Here is a 21,129-nt window from a genome sequence, read left to right as displayed (position 1 = left end):
ACACACACACACGGAAAACCCGACAATAAGGGATATCTCGTATATATATATATATATATATATATATATATATATATATATATATATATATATATATATATATATATATATATATATATATATATATATATATATATATATATATATCGAATCCAATATAATTCTGCAAACAAATAATGAAGACATTGGTAGACAAATAAACAGAAAGCAGGATTTTAACTTGGGATCCCAGTATCATTCAGCTACATACTCAGAAGGGATTGCCAAACAGGTCTTTGAATATTTGACGACATATATGGAAGTAAAGGTCAAATGATATCAGTTACAATGGATGGAATCAACAACGCCAATTCAAGGTATACTAATCATATGGGGGAATAAGAAGCTGACAAGCCACGCGTAAACCTTTTGCTGGAGCAAGAGAGGGCTCGTTTGCTTTGGTATCTTGTGCTCCGATAAATGGTCAACGCCCGAAGCGTCAGCTTCTCCACATTTCCCATGGCAAGTATGGTACTTGAATCAACGTTCTGTCAATTCCATCCATTGTTCTACTGGTCTGCCAATACAAATCGACACTGGCCTTCACCAACAAAACAAATTCTTCATTATACTTTTAATATCCATGACAGTGCTCAGTTTTCATCATGATACATAATTTAGATTACACTCCTTATGAGTTGACATACAGAAAGTCAATTCATACATCGATACCTGGGACTGCAGGAGACCAATCGAGAGCAAATCCTTCTGTAAGGTGTCCAATGAAAGTGTAAACTGGACATACTCGTGCCTGCTCTTTGCGCACAAAGTCAGCAAGAGCTTTCGCGCTCTTCAGTGCTCCCAGTTGAGGACTCAAGTCCCACAGGTCCACACGACCCTTCTCACTCCAGGTTGCAGCCAGAGCCACTTCACCAAACTGTGTCACCTGGTGAAGTATACAATTTAACGGTGATGAGTTTTCATTTACCATTTTGTTTGTTTGCTTGTATTATGAGGAATAGTTTAAGAGCTTATTAAAAGGTTATACTTTTAAACACCAAGCAAATACCACATCCATTTCTTCATTCACCAATAATTTTGGCCTTCACACAAGGATTAAGCTTCAAGGTTTAAAAAATATGTATAAAGGGGGCAAATTCAGGTCTCAGAGCAGCATGTCAAGTGAGACCAAGTCAAACTTGCAGCAAAGACCAACTGTGGGATAAACACAGGCTTAGAGAACACTTACAGCACAAGTTCAAAACTAGAGCGACTGCAATATCAACCCTCCTCCATCTTCTTGTTCTTTGTTTTTTTTTTAAATAAGCATGGGTATAATGACAAAACATTCACGTGGGGCTGACAGGATGGCCTAGAGGCATGCACACTCACCTCTAAGCTGTCTAAACCTGGCCTGGCCTGGGTTTGAATCCCATTTGCACTCGGACATCTTCCTTCTGCTTGGAAATCCACAAACATCACTGCATTACATAAAAAGGTGCAAAAACTAATCCCCCACAACAACAGACCGATCAGCTTACTGCCAATAATCAGAAAGGTTATGGAATCCATCATCACAGCTGAAATGAAATCAGTCCTTTTCTCCAGCAGCCTCATCTCAGATTACCAATTTGGTTTCAGACCAGGTCACTCCATCTTGGACATGCTGCTTCGACTCACCAACAATAGATGGAGGACCTCAATGTCAGACATGAGATCAGAGCCATCTCTCTGGACATATCTTGTGATTTTGATGCAGTCTGGAATCCTGCCTTACTCTCCAAACTTTCTGCCTACAACATCCAAGGCCAACTCCACATATGGCTTCCTGACTTCCTCTACTCTCGCAGCCAAGGTGTGGCACTCAACAGAATCCTTGTATCTCCTTTCCCTGTCAAAGCCAGAGTGCCCCAAGGCAGAGTTCTGGCTGAGTCCTATTCCTGATCTTCATCAATGATTACTCTGACTGTGGAAACCAAGGCCTTCAAGATCACTGGAATCTCCTGTGCTGAAGCTGAGTCTAAGGGCCTATCACTTTCCCAGTGCAGACAGGTAGGTGGTCTGTCTTCTTCCGCCTCCTTTCTGGTCTTGCACCCTCTGCTCTTTCAATGCCCACTCATTTGTTCCTCTTTTTTTCACACCTGTGGAATCAACTTTCACATCCTCTTCAAACTCATTCTTCTCTCCAGGTCTTCAAGAAAGCTGTTCATCACCATCTCAGATCATCCCCAATCTTAAACCATGATTTTTTCTATCCTCGTTAACCCCACCCAAATCCTTCTCCATGCATGCATGTATTGTGTCCTGTTTTCTGCCGGTGACGTCCTGATCCATTCAGTGTACTAATTCTTCCACAAGCCATGAATATGTATAAAACGAAATAAATTAAAAAATTTCAAACCCAGCCATAAACTCTCATCCTGGTGTTTTACAGGCAGGGTGATTCATCAATGTGTGTGGTGCCATTCCTCGGATGGACGTTAAATGGGAATTCCATCTGCCAGCATTAGTTGGTAGACTTTACAGATCCCACGGTGTCCTTCGTGGAGTAATAGAGCCATTGTCGGCAACATGGGCAAATTCAAAATTCCTGCCCTGAGCTTCTGTGCCAGTCGATCAGTCAAGGATTGTAACCCGAGCCAAAAACTACTTCGACAGCACCGACGTTCTGTGCAGAGCATGGTTCACAACCTTATCCGAGTGTCTTATGTCTTTTCACTCTCAGATATCAAAATTAGGTGAGGCCGGGCAAAGGATAGAGGGTGATAAGCCACATTTCCCTCAAACCCACAGAAGGAAAAGGCTCTTCCAAGATGGCCATCAGAGAATGGGAGGTGGGTCTTGTTTTCATTGGTAAGACTGGATTCGTCAACATCATTGGGGCAGGTGCTTGGGATGGGGGGGGGCATTATGAGGCCTGATTGGAAGAACCCCTGGGCAAGAATGGTGGGGGCGTTCGGGTGAAGAGACCACCATGGCCCGAGATTGGTTAGCTGGGGGGGAAGGGGTGGGCTGAGACTGTCGGGAGTGGTTTGCTCATAAAACCCCGATGAGTTCACGCTTTTTGCTTTTCTCTCCCCTCGCTCCCCTTCTCGCTGATACAGCCTTTTGCTGTAAAAAGGGGAGGGGGTAGTGTTACGAATCTGGAAGCAATGTGCACACAGACAGCCAGAGTCCCCGTAGCTTAGTTATTTCGATAAGTATGTTTTTATCCCACGCCGCGTGGTAGAAGGGGGATATTGTTGTCACCCGGGTCGTCCATCCGTCCGGCTGGGCATCAACAATTATAGCTGTGAGTGCGATAACTCATAAACTGTTCACCATATCGATTTCAAATTTGGGTCACACGTGTACCACCTAAAAAGGAAGAACCCTATTGATTTTGGGCATGGCCGGATCCAGGATGGCCGACTGGGGTGGCCATCTTGAAAAAAAAATGTTTCAATGGCGGGGGATTCCCCATCTCTGATGGGTATATTTTTATAGTAAGAATCCTTCATTCTGCTAATGGGAATTTCGTGTGTGCGCAAAGAGTTATTTTTTTTTAGTCAGGTTTATTACATCCACGACAACACCACAGTCCCGCACTCGACCTGGTCACCATTGCCCACGTGTTTTTGGCTGAAGGCGTGGGCGGAGCCTCCATCGCCTCAGATCGAGGCTCCGCCCCAAGGCAGGGCATGGACGTATCCTCCAGCGAATGAGCGAAGGGCGAGCATGACATGCACGCCCCAGCCAATCGGGAGGTGACCACGAGTCGCCCGACAACTCCTTGTCCAATCAGGAGGCGAGTGGCGAGGAGAAGAGACCCCTCCCACCTCAGAAGAGGTGAGTGGTTGTCAGGACCAGGGTTCGGCAGAGAGGAGATCGTGGCGATTGTCACGCGGTCTGTTGTCGTGGCTGAGTGGTTGTCGACGAGGGCTCTGCAGACGGTCGTGGTCGTGGTTGGAGCGGTCTGCGGTCCTTTGGAGGGCAAGTCTGGTGACCGAGCAGCCAGGGTCGTGAGCCGTGGACTTCGCGTCGTGGGTTCGAGTCCCACCGCGGTGATTCAAGTCGGTGTGACCACAAGAGGCGGGACAGGTACCCCGGCCCGGCTCTACCGAACTAAACCCACGGGGTCCATTTCTTTTGTGTGTGTGTGCATGTCCATGGGCCCCGTCTTTAAGTAGGATTGTTAAGTGCTTTTGCTCATTGTACACTGCCTGCCTTTTATTCGTGATAACTCTGCTCTGTGTCCCCCCTCCCCGATTATTGTTATAAATAAACCCCTGTTAAATGTTCCAGTTCGTTGTTCGTGTTTTCTTTCATTAGCCTAGCAAGGTGCATATTGAGGAATAGTAAGGCCGTTCGTGCCGTAAATTGTTCATTTGGTCCGGCGCAGCTTTGGTAACTTCCGCTCGGTTACGCCGGATCAGAGTCGGTGATAGCGACTCGATTCGGACAAAGTCGGCCGAGGGTGTGGTTTCCCCGGAAGTTGGACGGCGTGACTACTTAGGTAAAGTGGAATTAGACAAGTGGACCTTACCTCACACCATCAAAATATTGGCGACCACGGTCCTCTAAGTGAGCCGTGACCTTTCGGAGTTGTCCGAGAGTCACGACCTAAATTCCGAGTGTTCGGTGGGAGACGACTCCACTGCTCCACCTCGTGGTAGTTTATCGCCGCCGAACCCCGGCCCACAATAGTACTGTATAGCATGATATTTCAAAAATGTATTGGGCCTGATATGTTCTCGTGGAACAGGTATTACGTGGCGGAGGTATGCGCTCTACCGAGTGACCTTCTCGTTTTCAGTTCTGTCTGTCTTTATGTCCAGGATTGGATTTGCATAAACCATGTCTTGTGCGAATAAATTATTTCTCAAGAGATTGCATGTGCCTTGTGATCTTGCATTTACCACTGCAACATTTGGGTCAAGAAACATCCAAGGAGGATGAAAATGATAATTATCCTGATTCATACCCATAACTAGTATTATGCTGGACTGCACAGAGAGTGGACCAATGTCACCGCTCGCTGTTGGTACGTCAAAAAAGTGACTAATTGGTTTAATTCCTGGAACTTTTGCTCCAGTGTGGTCAACAACCTCTTAGAATGTAGTGACACAATTTCAGATGGGTGCTGTCCATGTGACAATACAAACCATCACAAAATTCAACTGGAAAAAATGTGACAAATGCATCAATGACTATGCCTCTAGCCATGTTAGATGTCAACCCACTGGAGGTGAAAAATTACTTTCGCCTAGTGATGTCATAGCGCTTCCAGTCATATAAAAGTACAGCAAAGCACATACAATTATGTACAGTCCATAATACTTGATAATGATAAACAACAACTAGTGTGGCCCCGTTATAACGGGATCGTTGAGGTCCATAAAATGTCATCGTGAAAAAAGTGGGGTCGCACTAAATCGGGATTCAAGAAAAATCAGCGTTCAACCTGACCCAATGTTGACATCCCATCCTAAAACACCCCTATTTTCGCCCGATTTGACCTGTTTTTTGCACGTTTACCTTCAAGCAAGTAAATTACCTTTGAGTTAAAAAATTCCGCGAATAAATCGTTGTTAGAGTCAAAATTAAAACACAAATGAATTTTTCGTAAAGCTTTTTATGTTGCTAAAACATCGCACTGTTCCGAAAATATATCACACAACTGACAGTTGCTTGTTTCTTCATTTGTAAATTATAACATCGATGCAATGATTACATATTTATAAAATCCAAACGCTATTTCGTCACCTTTCTATAATCAATGAGAGAGAAGATTGTAAGCAGCCGCTAACAACACACATGGCCGTCATGAACAGCACAAAGGTAAAATTAACGAGTCTTCCGTCGATCTTGGATGTGTGTTACAATTGCCTACAGTATTCAGAACAGTAACATGCTGTACAGGTTTGTAGCCGAGGACCAATAAATAGGCGATGCCATATAGCCTAGGTTTGTGTAAGTACATGATGTTCGAAAATCTAAGATGTTCGCAGAATGACGACGTCGCTTAACGACGCATTTCTCAGAACGTAACCCCATCGTTAAGTGGCGCATGACTGTGTGTATGTATAGATATAGAGATAGAGATAGAGATAGAGATAGAGATAGAGATAGAGATAGAGATAGAGATAGAGATAGAGATAGAGATAGAGATAGAGATAGAGATAGAGATAGAGATAGAGATAGAGATAGAGATAGAGATAGAGATAGAGATAGAGATAGAGATAGAGATAGAGATAGAGATAGAGATAGAGATAGAGATAGAGATAGAGATAGAGATCGATCAGATGCTTCCAACCAAATCGAGTTATGATCTGCAAAATTATTTTCAAGGGCATGTAACCTTTGACCACAAAATTGAATCAGTTGATCTTTGAATCACAGTCCATCATATTTGTGCCAATTTCAGTTGAAATCCCTTCTGCGTTTCACAAGTTATTGTGGTAATAAAGATTTTTCAACAAAAGGTCATGTGACCATAGACCTTTGACAATTTGAACTCATTTCAAACAAAAATGGCAAAATTAGCTATTTAAAATTGTTTTGCCCTTCATTACTTCTCTGCACCTCAATCCCAACAGTTTGGGGTCAGCCACTCAGACCCTCCTTCTCCACCCTCTCTATCTTCAGCATTTTCCTCATGCATTCCCACACTCTTAAAATCTCCTTTCACTACTTCCCTCCACCTGAATCCGATTTCCTCTGGATCTTTTCAAACCAATGAGCCAATCCCATGCTTTCTTGATTGGTTCTTCATCACATGTATCCAAACCAATGCAACCTCATCTCATTCTGCAATACTTAAAACTCCAGCTCTTTTGCGTATCTCTTCATTCCTTAACTGCTCTCTTTGTGATACTCTGAGAATCCACCTAAGCATTCTTATATTTGTCCTCTCCAATAACTCTTCTTCCCTTTTTCTCAATGTCCATGTTTCTGCCCATACATTACTAATATAAAAGCCTGTCAAAAATGACGGGTTAGAATTACTTTAATCAAAATATTCAAGGAAACTGGAAAATGATGAGGTTTCGTAGCAAGAAAAAGCGTTATTTAAAACACATGTACAAATGTGACTATGTTATTTATTTTATGGGACATTTCCTTTCCACGGTACAGCCTCGTGAGCATGCCAAAGTTTGAAGTCTTGGCCTAGCGTCAGGTGTGCATAAATATTTATTTATTAGACATCCTATGGACATAAATGAACAATCGTTTTATTCTGCACGCGTTACACATCACTTGCAGTGAATTTCACCTCCCTATGCCTTGCATTTATTGCTATTTTTAAGCACTTCTGTACACCGCCCTTGTGACCCAGTTTGCAAGTTACCACCGACAATTCCAACAGAAGAGAAGCAAATACTCTTTTATGAAAAATGTTTGTAGGTATTTTTTTATCCTGAAAAAAGACCGTTGTGAACACAGTCGTGATAAATAATTGGCCTTTAAATCCCTACTCAAATCGTCCTTATGAAGGGGGGGGAGTGGGGATAAACAAATACACACCGTTTCACATAGGTAGATAACCGGTCCAATCACTCCTCCTTTATGTGCAGCACAAGGCTGCGGGTATAATAATTGCCTGATGACATGGCTGTGCCGCCGATTCAATGGTCCTATTACCAGTACACTGGTACTCATTTTTCCAACCTCGGAAGGATGACAGACTGAGTCAACCCCACTTGGTGTTAATTCGACGACAGACAGGGGCTCAAACTCAGGACCCGAAGATCCCAAACCAATCATGATAACCGCTAAGCCAACACCAGGCTGATTTAATCATTGTTTGGAGATTGTAACCTTTAATTTTCGCGGCATCATTCCATCAGATGACTCTATCAATGTCTTCAGATGATCCACAGGCTTTCACTCTTCATTTTGGCAAGTGCTTTTCTAACCTCCTCCTCTTGAACCTCCTTCACAGGTCCCTCAGTTTCCCTAGCCTCTGCCAGGGTCTCCCATCTCATTTATCCTTCATTACCTGGTATGTTAAATGGACCCAATATAAAAGCATGCAACAGCTGAGTAAGGATGAAAGAAAAATGGCTCATAAATTGTTTAGGCTTTAAATTCTGCCGGGGAAGAACAAATTGAAGAACAAAAAAAAATTACTGAGAGTGTTGTACAAACAAAGGGATTCTCAAACTTTGTTACAAACTCAACATAATTTTTGCCATGGCAGTATAATTGCATATTCTCCACTCAGTGTTATTTGATGCAACTGTTCATTTATTTGCTTTTATGATTAACTGCAGTGTCCACATTGTTTTTCATTACATTGCTTAATAGAAGCTGTTCTGCCTTCAAAGCTGTTAAAATGATGTAATCGTTACATTAAAAAAAAAACAATGCTCTCCAAAAATGTCAAAAGGAAAAAAAAAATGTGCTGCTCACTTGTCATCTCCATCAAATACGTAGTCATCGGACAACGTTCGTACCATTCATGAGTCATGGAAATGGAAATAAGTCCGTTCACTTCCCACGTTATCGAACATCCTTAGTCATGGAATCGCATTTTTACACATTTTAGCACCTTACAATTTTAATGTAGGCAAGTGTACAGAAACATGCGATCCAGCATTGGAAATAAAATAACGTTCAACAGTTCTTAAAAACATGAACAGCACACAAAATACCAAGCCTCAAGCCACTGTTCATAGGAAAGAGACATTGAGAGACAGAGACAGAGCACAACACCATCTATTTATCTCACAGCATTCACACCATCCCAAACCAATCCAGGAAGCAAATGATGAAACTGACCCGAATGCGATTAATCCCACCATAGTGAGGAACAAGCGCTGTGTCCATCTGAGCCTTCTTATCTTCACAATCATCGCTGTCACTCCCCTCACCGTCACTCTCCTCTTCGGCATCCTTCTGCTGCGGGTTCAAATTCGACATCTTGAATACCATGATCCTGCAACAGAAGTGGCAAGGGTGCTTTCCTATTTTCTGTTCTCAACTTTTGCAAAATAAAAATAAAATGACAACTCTGTTTGCTCAAATTCAAATAAGCAGAAATGTTAAAATAGTTCAGCATCATTGAATCGGAAGTTAAAAACACAAACACAAACACAAACACACAGTTTGTGGGGCTGACGGGATGACATTGAGGTACCGACACTTGCCTCCAAGCTGTCTAGCATGGGTTTGAATCTCTGCCTATCTGTCATCCCGGTGTTTCATCAATGTGTGCGCAATCACTCGGATGGACGTTAAAAATCCCATGGTGTCCTTTGCAAAGAGTAGGCGAGCTATCGCCCAGACCGTGACAATATTCAAAATTGCTGCCCCAACTACTGCTGGGAGAGGGACGGCAAACTGCTCAGCATGAAAACTGCTTTGGCACAACCAATGTGCTGCAACACAGGTGTGATCGGAAAAAAAGGAAAATCGGAACATTGGAACGGAAAATGTTTGTGAATGCAAAGACTTAATCCTTTTCTACCAGTGTTGTGAACTCTGGCCCACAATTATCGAAGTGATCTTTCATATTTCAACAACACAAACGGATGGTTCTTCATCAAGACTGATGTTTTTATCTAAAATTTGCATGCAACTCAATCACAGCTTGTATTGGTATGCACAATTAAGATTTACAATTGCTTACAAGTACCACCATCAAATAACATCAAGTTACGATTACCCGATTAATAAAACACATCTTACAGAGTAACGGTGTGACTGTTGCAACATATCGAAATGAAAATTTTCTTTTTCCGTCATTCGGTTTTTCACAACAAACAGCCTGTGGAATGGTCTTGAGTCTGTTGTCTCGAGCTCTTCCAGACAGGATTTCAAACTACCGCGCTTTACTACACTACCGCGCTCTCATTTCTACGACCGCGCTTTACTACACAAGCTGAGAATCTGCTACCTGTTCTTACCCTTTTATTACAATTTCCTCTCTCCTCGTGCTGTGGTGCATCAGTTTCTTGTTGTCCCACTATTTTTCTTTTGCTGTATGTTGTATCTTGATCTGTTGCCCCCTGTCAATTCTACTGTTCCACAGGCCTCAACACTTTGTCACCTTATCATGAAAAGGTTCCAACTAACAGAGGTTCAATTGTCAGATGGAACCATATGATTCTCAGGGTTAAAAATAGGATTACTTAGGATTAAATCCTGTCACTTAGGATTAAAAATTAAGGTTAAACTCCGGTCACTTAATTTTCACACCATAACGCTTCTGTCCAAAGAACACACGCATGCACTTTTTGACAACAATCAACTTTCTCTATACATTTGACATTTACCCTTCCCAACTAATGCAATGCCTCACCTTCCTCGATCAGGTTATTTGGTGTGGTTACTGTGCCTCTACAACATAATCTGCATGGCTATTCGGTCTCCAGCGGGACATTTTGCCTCTTTGCAGCGATTTGGTATGGCTATCATGCCTCTATCAGGTTATTTATATGGCTATGCTACATCTATCGACTTATTCTGCAAGTAAGCTGTATTTGGAAAGGAGGGAGGACAGGGGTGGAAACGTGCAAGTGCACATCTGTCCAAAAAAAACCCACAAAAATGCCAGATTTGCAATTCTATTTTTGGCAAATTAATACAATAATATTGCAAATTTTGCAGTAATTGCACATGCACACTGTCAAGTGCACCAAGTGGGAATACACGTTTCAGCAATGTTCTCTTCCATTGCCATATGACTACACTGTAATTTCATGCATTTATATTCCAATACTCTGAAATCTAAAGCTCTGCAAGGCAGTTTTTTTTTTTGCAAGTATGAAAACACGATTGATGGGTGGATGGATTCGGTGATCAAGCGCAATTTGTGTTGAGGAACCATCCAATAATGTCAAGGACATGGGAAACGTCACATGAGCAATTGTGAACAAGAGAGGATGACACCCACAAAATAAATTGAAAATTTACTGAGCTTATATTTTCTGCTCGACAGCACAGTTCTACAAACTGGAAGGGCACTCAACAGAGCGGATACCTCCGCCACGCAATGCCTGACCAACAAGAACACATCGGGCTATATATCGTTTTTGGCCCCATCTCTCAATGAAGAATCGCTTTAAAAAAATAAAAATTCTAGGAGCTGGATCCAGATCCAGATCTTCATCGAAATGTAATCAAATTAATCCTCGTCATACACCCAACCTGCACAACAAATTTCATCTGGATCCGTCCACAACTTTTTGAGATATCCTGCACACAAAGACAGAGGTGAAAACATAACCGCCTTCCACCTTTGGTGGAGGAGGAAATAATGATACATAATTAAATATAAAAACAGGACCGGGTGCCCTGAAGCTCACCTGGATCAGGAGCAACAATCACTCAAACCACACTTAGACCCTACATGTTGCGAACTAACTTTAGTACATCATGGGTGATGAAGGTTGTGGTTTCGTTTCATTGAAATTGTATGTGTTAGTTTCGGAAAAGAAAGCAAATACCTATTTTAAGGGAAGGGGGGTCAGAAACCCCCTAGTGAACCACTTTAATGAGAGCAATTTTGATGGGGTAGACACACTTTGGTACATCACGAGTAATGAAAGTTGCGGTCAAGTGTCATTGAAATTGTGTAATTTCAGAAAAGAGCAAATACCTATTTTTTGTGGGGGGGGGCAACCTCACCCCCCTGTAGACCCCCCCAAATGAGCACATATTTTGATGTGATCAATATACCTTCGTTAGGTATCAGATATGAAGCTTGTGGCCAAGTTTCTTCAAAATAGCGTATTTGGTTCAAGCGATAATGACTGAAGTGTTTATTAACAGACTCACTCACTCAGCTCAATCGCATAAGCTCAATGGACTAAAGTCCAGGTGAGCTAAAAAATAATCAAGTATCATCACTCAAATATTTTGAATGTTCCCATGAACTCTCCGAGTACAATCAACAAGTTTCAACTCATTCCTTCCCCTAAAACAAGCAAACACACATGCTTGAACAGATTCCTCCCCCCACCCCCCTCCCCTCCTACCTATGATGACTATAGTTTTCATTACACTATAAACAGAGACATGCGGTATTTTATAATGATTTGTACAACTACATGGGTAACTGTTTTGGTTTTTCTTTGTTCAGTCTCCCCACCTCAAAAAATAATTCATTGAAATGTTGTCAAGACCAGCGAGTGCTCTTATTAATTTAAGCTCTAAACTCTTGGAGCACGAGGCATCTGTGATCGAATAACTTAAACCAGTTAGAAGCAACCCCTTCATTTAAATAATAATAATTGAAGACCTTTGAACCCATGTTGTGGGAGGCTTGCCAACCAATGCAAAAGAAACGCTGGTATTTTAACAATTATTCATACGGATCGGCCACTTTTGAAGAGTGAAGGCACAATTCATCGTCAATGTTAACTTCAGATTGACATTTTAGTTTTAAAACTAAAAGCTGAAGTTTTAAAACAATAACCAAGAGATTTCGGTTGATGACAGTTTTGTGCGGTTTTTCTGTGCTCATCAATTTTGTTGCTGAGATACTCAGCTTTGGGTTGCCCAATCTCACTTTGAACTTTGTTCCTAGCTTTGCAAAATCTGATCCAGCTTTGTGTCGGCTGTTCTTTTTATTTATTTATACAGCAGTTGATCCACGTGCCTAATACTCTCCAAAAGTTTACGATGAATTCAAGGTTCAGTTGTATTCTTGAGATGACTTTCTTGAACAGGAACAATACTACATCAAGAATTTGAATAAAAACAAGCAGTTTTTAAATTTTCCGATGCTTGGTTAGCATTAAACCCAAATACTACACCGGTCTACATTCGACAATTTGGTTCAAAGAACAGTAGGATTACAATTTCTCATCGACCTTATTTTCATCGACGACCATCCTTATTGATGCATTAAATAATTAAATGGTTACCAGGATCAATACTAATACACTGACAAATCTCATTATCACCATGCCTTTTGGAGGGGGTGGGGTCGGGGGGGGTTGTCTAGTCGTCAGACGATGTCTTGCTTAATGGTTGGGCAGAAATTCACCAAAATTGGTAGTTATAATCACCATGGGGCAAGAAGGTTCAAGAGCAGTATCACTGAGAAAAGGTCTCGTACAGTGGTGGTGTGCCAAATTTTGAGGTACCAGAGCTCTGCAAAAAATGTCGGCCATCGCCAGATCTACCGTCACATCAACTTTTAACACGACACTTCCATTTGAGTCCTCAAAATAAGTGACAAATGAAATAATACACACATTCTATCATGACAAACAAAAGCTTCAATATTCCATTAACAACAACAAAAAAGGCAGATCAGTTTGTCTCCATACTCCAACCAACTATGTATTGAAAGAAAGATAAGTTTGGTTAGCACACGCACCTCTAACCTGTCTCGGCTGGTTTAGTATCCCGACCCAGCTATAAACTGTCATCCTGGTGTTTCACAGGCAGGGCGATTCAATGTGTGTGGCGTCCCTCAGATGGATGTTAAACTGGGCATCCTGCCAGTATTAGTTACATATTTTGTTGTTTTTGACATTAGTTGGTGTCTTTCTTGGAGAAGATAAAGAAGAAAAAGCTTTGGGGCTGGATAAACATCTGAGAGTGTTGAAGGAGATGGCAGAGCAAGTCACCAAGATGTTAACATGTAATGTCATGCTTGTCTGCTCTGCTAATAAGAGTCCGTGTCATTGATATCACATGTGACAGCCATTCAGATTCTTCACAAGAACTGCAGCCACATCACTGATCCACCTAGACCATGGGTGGACTGACGGTATTCTGGGTCCTTGGGCAAAAGGAGTCTTTGGGCCCACGAGATAAATATTTTGAATGACAGTCCAAAATAAAAGTTTTCAAAAACAAACATTTGTGTATCAACAGCAGAATGCAACCGTGAATTAAAAACAAATACTCTGTAACTTATGAACCAGAAACTCATGCGCCTTGTGCTACAGAGTACAGAACATACATAACAGTCCAAAGCATCGTGGAATGTAAAGTACGTAATAAGTATATAATATGGCAAACGTTGTGGCAAATGCTCTGAAACAGTATATAACTAGAAGGGCACTCGGTAGAGCGCATACCTCTGCTACACAATGCCAGATCCACTAGAACATATTGAGCCCAATACATTTTTGAAGTATCATGCAATACTGTATATCGTTTTTGGCCCAATCTCTCATTGGTAAAGTCACTTTAAAAATGGAAAAATTATTGGATCTGGATTCAGACCTTCACAAAAATAGAATCAATTCGTCCTTATCAGACACAACCTGCACACCAAGTTTTGTCCGAATCAGTCCGCAAGTTTTAAAGACATCGTGCTATATATCGTTTTTGCCCCCATCTCTCATGGTGAAAAGCCACTTTAAAAATTTGAGTAGATGGATCCGGATCTTCACCAAAATCTCATCAGTTCGTTCCTGTCACACACCCAACCTGATCTGAATCTGTCCACAACTTTTTGAGATATACTGCACACAAATAAACAACCAGACAAACAACCAAACAGACAGGTGTGAAAACATAAACTCCTTCCACCTTCGGTGGCAGAGGCAATAAAATGCACACACGAACAAAATGATTATTTGTCATTGTCATTTACCTGAAGATTTTGCCTTTAAAAACAAATGGTCACTTTAGCCGTATGATCTACATTAAAGGAGATAGCGGGACGTTCGGACAGACCGAGTCAATTCTCACCCTCATCTATTGAACACTATTTCTCCATTAAATTAGCAAAAAAAAAAATACAAGTGAATATCGTGACGTTTTTGGACAAAGAGGATACAAACCCCGGGGTTTTTTTGTAATACACATTTATGGTTATACATGAACAGGATAGAACAAATAACAACAACAACAAAAAAAAATAAAAAATAAAAAAAATAAAAAAATAACTTATAATGCTTGTTCTATCCTGTTAATTTATAATTATATTACTACGCCCCCCTGTGGTGATTAATAGCAGACATGGATGTGTATATGCCTGGGGTTGGCGAAATGGTTAGGGTGGTGGGCTTGGGATCCTTGGATCCTAGGATCCTGAGTTGAAATCTCATTAGGCTGTTGAATTAATACTAGATGGGGTTGACTCTGCCTGTCATCCTTCAGAGGTTGGCAAAATGAGTGCCAGCTTGCTGGTATCCTGTGTTGGAGAGGTAACCCATCCAGGATTGTGTCCAATAGCCAAGGAGACTGCTTAAGCAGTACCAACGCTCTGCACAGAGTATGGTCCCGATGGATGGATGTGTCGATGATGGACCCGATGGTCCCATGGAGGGAATACCCTCTTGTGAGCTGGCACTCGCTGCTCCTCTGGTTGGCAGCGAATGCCCAGGAAGCAGCGGGGGAAAGTGTGTGGCATTTCTTTCTATATGTGAAGGAATTGCATTGCCAAACTGGCGGGTCGCCGAGATAGCCCAGAGGACAGAGCACTAGTACTCCTAGATAGCTCAGAGGACAGAGCACTGGTACTGTTTGCCAGAGGACCAGGGTTTGATTCCTGGTCTGGACCCATAATTTTTCCACATACTGTACATTTATAACACTTATGGTTAATAACCATTTTCTGTAAAGTTTGAAACTGTGGCTTTAACAGCAGTAAATGTTTGTTGAAAGCAGGTAAAATGTTAAATTTAATAGCAATAAATGAGTGCTGCATTATTATTATTTTTTCGGGAATCGATTGAAATCCACTTTTAACTCGAAACAATGAATATACTATGTTTAAATAAAAGTTATGAAATCACTTTCCTCTCCTTTTTCTGAAAAAGAAAACCTCATTATTTATTTTTTGAGCACGGGCCCTTTGATAGCTCGGGCCCTCGGTCGGTGCCCGGATGCTTGACTACACAGTCCGCCCCTGACCCAGACTTCAATTGGTAGGAAGCAGCCAAAGTTTTCCATGCCTTCAAGTCTTCCAGGGTGTAAATACTTTGTGTAAACATGAAGTAATTCACTAAATCTAGATATAAAATGGTTAAAAGTTTGTCTCTCTTCTGGGCTTTGTTGTATTCAGCCATTCATACGGGTCTTTGTGTGCTGATAACCTGCATTGTTATAAAATCACTCCCGAGACAAAGTGGCCAACATATCGATATATTTAAGCTTCGGGACAAGCTTTCACCACAATTATTTATTTAACTGTTGCGGAGCTAAACTAAGCTCCGCCTTGGATGGATTTGGGTGCCGGAGCGCACGTGCGCTCCGGCTCGACTACACCCCTGGTCACGTACCAAAAGAAGAAAATGATAATAATAAAAATGCAATTATGGGCTCATTTTAAGCATTTTTTAAATGAAACCTTGTATTATGCAATTAAGACTGAGGGGATGGGGAGGGGGGGGGAGGTTGGCGCATGAAATATGTAACGATCTTTTTGATATGACCCCCGATTCATGGCCCAGGGGTGGAGACTTGGGGTCACACGAGTCAAAATGGTGGGGGGGGGGGACAATCAACTCAAAATTTGATATTGGGTCATTCCTAGTGGAACATTTTGCCATCTTTCAACTTTGCTTTCGGTGGGAATCATGGGGATTTGCGATGGCACACCATAGATTTCGCTCTCGTTATTTTTGCAAATTATATTCTTACTTCTTCTTCTTTCAGCTTCTCCCATTTTACTTGGGGTTACCACAATGCTGCTTGATCAACCTTCTCCATCTCCTGTCAATCACCTATTCTTCTTCCTTCCATCTGGTCTTAGGCCTTCCGGTTTTCATTCTTCCTGGCAATCCCACCATCAACACCTCATCACATGTTCTCTTTTTATTTTCACTCTATTTTTGTCCCCCGCCCCTCCAACAAGGTCGGGGACGGGGACATTAAAATGAGCTATGTCAGACTGACCGATCATCTGTCTATGTACGCGATGTTTCAAAAAATCGTTGAACATTTAAGCTTTCAGATTGCAGATATCTATTCCTCATGACATTATATCAACCTGATTAGATGACGGCTGTGATTGACTGAATTGTGTTTCCATGGCAACCATCTCGGTGACTTGGCTTGTGTACACGATATTTAAAACAAAAACAGTCACGATTTAGCTTTCGTGTTACACAGATCTATTCCTCACACGACCCAAAAGGTGGGGGCTTACAGCATCACCTCCTTCTACTCTTTCTTGTTCTCTATGATGACCAAACCAATTTAGTCTCTTCTCGGTTACATTGATATTGCAAAATATATGGTCCAAACTTGAGGAAGAAGTACTTGTTATGTGGGTAGGTGTAAGAAGAACAAATTGTGTACAATTAAATAAATTCAGGATATCAGTAAACTTTTTGTAAAGAAGAATCCAGGTTAAGAAGATTAATATAAAAACAAATTACCCCCGTGTGGGGGTGACGGATATCTCTATAATGTTTTTTTACCATCATAATCGATGAACCGTTGCCAGATATCTCCTAAAATGACAGACAAGATAGGTTTTGAAAATGGCGACTTTCACAACTTTCGTGACCCCGTGACCTTGACCCTGACCTCGAATCCGGGAAACAAATATGTCGTTGGGTATCACTCATCGACCTCTACCCACATATCAAATTTCATCAAGATCGGAAGTAAAAAGTTTTCTTTGTACCCGGAGGTGTTTTTGACCATCTTCCAGGTTACGTGGCGGCCAAACGGGAAGGAAATTCAAAAATCTGTCCGGTTAGATACAAGATAATATTTTTTACTATCATAATCCATAAACAGTTGCAGAATATCTTGTAGAATGGCAGACGAGATAGGTTTTGAAAATGGCGATTTTTATAACTTACGTGACCTCGTGACCTCGTCCCTGACCTTGAACCCAGACAAAAGTTATATCGTTGTGCAACACTCATCGACCTCTACCCACATACTACGTTTCATCAAGATCGGAAAGAAACATTGTTGACGGACGTACGGACGGACATTTGGTCCGGCTTTATTAGGTCATCTCGGTTGAGATGACCTAAGTAGTCTCCTATGATCATCAATTTGCTGTAAAATTGTATTGTAAAATTAAATCGATTATCCACAAAACAATTAAAACATTTCATGTCATTCAGAGAACGGTAGCAAGTGTAGATGCATTTTCTCTAAAAAATGAGCATAATGTGTTTGAAGGTGATAAAAGAAATAATAAAATGTTGACAATTAAAACGTGATATTAAAATAAATGTATTAAACCTGAAATAGAAAATGTACAAATAATATGATATGATTCTATGTGCTTGAACATGTATATATATTTTTTATTTTAATCAACATTTAATCATATATTTCCTTTGTATGGAAAGATCACCTGACTATTAAAATTTATGAGCAGGCTGACCTCTTCCAGTAAGGTGAATTCAGTAAAAAGAATTGCCTAAAAGCTATCTAAAGGCCCGGTCACACCTTGACGTTTTAGCCAACGTATGCCGATTTTTGAATTTTTTTTCTAAAACGCTGGCACACGTTGAATACGTTATGGGTAAGTTTTGATAACATTGAGAGCACGCTGGCATACGTCGTAGTACGTTGCCATACGTCGTTGTACGTTGGCTTTAAACGTTGTACTTTTCGGTTGTCCTCAAATTTTTTCATGCTTGAAATTTCACGACGTATGCCGGCGTATGACTCACACGTTCCGCTACGCTGGCCACAAGTTGTAGGCACGGTCTGCGATCGTTGACAGACGTCAACACATGCTACTTGTAAGTTAATCATAAGTTGAGACACTTCGAGGTAATGTTTAGCGTACCCGAAACTTATTTCTAACCTATGATTAACGTGTTGTTGGCACGTTACGCGATCGTTGCCACACATCGACAGACGTTACTTTTAAGTTACTCATAGGCTGAAAGACGTCGGTATAATGGATCGTCCTTGCGTCAGCGTCCACGGCCACGGCCAGGACACTTATTTGCAGCATTCTTCAAACTTTTCTTCGGCATGACGAGGATGTTCACACTTCGATGTCTAGCTTGGCTATGATTCCAATTGTCCATCGGCAGCGTCTATTTAAAATAGTCGAGTTTGAGCGTTTCAACACGTTCAGAAGAAACGCTTCAAATTTCCAAACCCCAGCGTCAAAAAACAAACAAAAAAAAAAACAAAGGCGAGTGACAGCAATTTAAATCGTTCATTGTAAACAATGAAAATAGTTGAGTGGGACCGTTTAAAAGTCGTTGAGTGTAAAAAAATCCAATTGTTGAGCACAAGCGTCGACTTTCAATAGTGGAGATGCAGCCATTTAAATCGTTGAGTGGCAGCCTATGAACCTACCCGTGGACACGCGGACGCAAGGAGGATCCATCATAACCCACATCCTCCCCCTCACACTCACCTACGACTGCCAACATGAACAAACTACTACTAATACTAATACTGATACTGATACTGTTACTGCTGACATGGACATCGACTCGAAAACACTGTTGGGTTCCCCTTTTATGAACACCATTTTTATATACCAATTCCCAAAACCGCTGGGAACACGTCTTTATATGGCAGTTGTAACCTAGAAACACATTCATTTTTTTTTTTTTGTCGACCGGAAGACGTCATTGGAATACGTCTACATACGTCGATGTGTGTTGGGACTGCGTAAAGAATTGGTTCAAAGCACGTCAAACATAAGTTAGAAATAAGTTTCGCGTAAAAAAGACATTACCGCGACGTGTTTCGACTTATGAGTAGCTTATAAGTAGCCTTTGTGGACGTGTGTAATCGTCCACATATCGTGTGTACAACCTATCCCCATCGCATGCGGAACGTGTGTCATACGCCGAGTACGTCGTAAAATTTTGAACATGTTCAAAATTTGACGTACTCTACTTACTACGACGTATGATAGCGTACTTTAGCGTTCTACTCGCGCATACCAAACTTACCCATACCGTATTCGACGTGCCCCCAACGTTTTAGACACACTTTTTGTTACGTCGGCATACGCTGGCAAGATCGCCAAGGTGTGACCGCGATGTTGACACTTCCATTTCTACGGCAGTTATGATTTGAATCGTTGTGCGCGAGCCTTTTAATAGGCTACGTCACGACATCGTCGGCGATGCGTGCAACGCGCTATGCCTGAGTTAGACTATCGTTGGGCATCGGTTGTGTAGGCCGACAACAGGTTCAGCATTCGTTGGTATAAGTTATCTATAACACAACGAAACGTTGTGTAGTTACCAATGCGTTATACATAAGACCAAGTCGCTATGAATACGTCCGAATCTTTAAAAAAAAACATCAAAAGTTCAACGTAAGCCAGCGTTTTACAAACATTTTAATACGTTGCCATCGCTGGCTAAAACGTCAAGGTGTGACCGGGCCTTAAAGGAATTTTTTTTTATAAAAGACACTAACAAGATCGAATGTGGATCTAAGAAAGGGTCCAGATGTATTCACCAAGCTCTCAACACTTCAAGATAATATATTGTTGCGGTATTCGCGCCCGCCGGCGTGCTGACGGCCACGTAACTCGAATCGCGGCACGTCGCCCACCGGACGGACAATCCAGTCGTGACCCTCTCGGACTAACGCCGGGAACCAGTCACGGGTGGACCTTTCGGTCTCACCGCGATCGAGCCAATCAGCCCCCGCGTGGGATAGGGTTGCTCGCCAAATTCGACCTACCTAAGTACCCACGCGGAGGGTAGACCGGGCGATCGCACCTCGCCGGTCGACTTCGGACACGGGCCACTTAAGCGACCCGTTCCGTACTATCAGAATAACCGAGCGGTGTTATCGTCGACCTCGACGGTTCGATTAATTATCGGGCGTATTCAGCCCACTACCAACCCTTTACGTGAAGCAAGATGGGGATTCAATAGAGGAAAAGACGAAGCGAAGCGGGAAACAGTTCAACACAAAGCACATTTATTCGCGGCACACGGGAGCACACATATACAATTCCACCAAATGCACACAGAAAAGACACAATGTAATTTACACAAAAAGCAAATGTAAAAGCGAAAACACAATGCAGAGCTAATACCGACTACCGAGCACACGGCAACACTTATACAATTCTACTTCACAGACGGCGCCGACAACACATACCCAAAACCAAGGAAAAGAATACCCTCAAGGATGAGGCGGGCCTGAGGCCGAGACCGGGTCGCGCCTACCCGTCTGGTGATGAGACGCGGAGCGGCGATGGCGCCTCAACTCCGCGGGCCTCGCGGACAGTGTCTGGTAGGAGGTGGGAAAGGGGCCCCCTTGGTCGCACTATCTCAGCGCGGGGGGAAA

At 42.1% G+C, this 21,129-nt stretch overlaps 1 protein-coding gene across 3 annotated transcripts in view; it reads right to left on the bottom strand.

Moving 5' to 3' along the window:
* The window catches only part of GRWD1 (glutamate rich WD repeat containing 1), a 35,684-nt gene that overhangs the window by 8,010 nt on the left and 6,545 nt on the right, over positions 1 to 21,129 (bottom strand). For 2 of the 3 annotated variants that reach the window (XM_085884618.1, XM_085884619.1), the window contains exons 3-4: positions 8,743 to 8,899; positions 712 to 925 (exon numbers count right to left, since the gene is read on the bottom strand). In XM_085884618.1, coding sequence (XP_085740744.1) covers positions 712 to 925; positions 8,743 to 8,899 — 371 coding nt within the window. Of the gene's footprint in view, positions 1 to 711; positions 926 to 8,742; positions 8,900 to 12,977; positions 12,995 to 21,129 lie in introns of those variants that run through there. The other variant, XM_085884620.1, reaches the window with a different exon arrangement.

This window comes from Eptatretus burgeri, chromosome 6 (assembly GCF_056783735.1).
Source record: "Eptatretus burgeri isolate ZD-2024b chromosome 6, Ebu_testis_v1, whole genome shotgun sequence".
NCBI lineage: Eukaryota > Metazoa > Chordata > Myxini > Myxiniformes > Myxinidae > Eptatretus > Eptatretus burgeri.
This window is presented reverse-complemented; position numbering and strand designations above follow the sequence as displayed.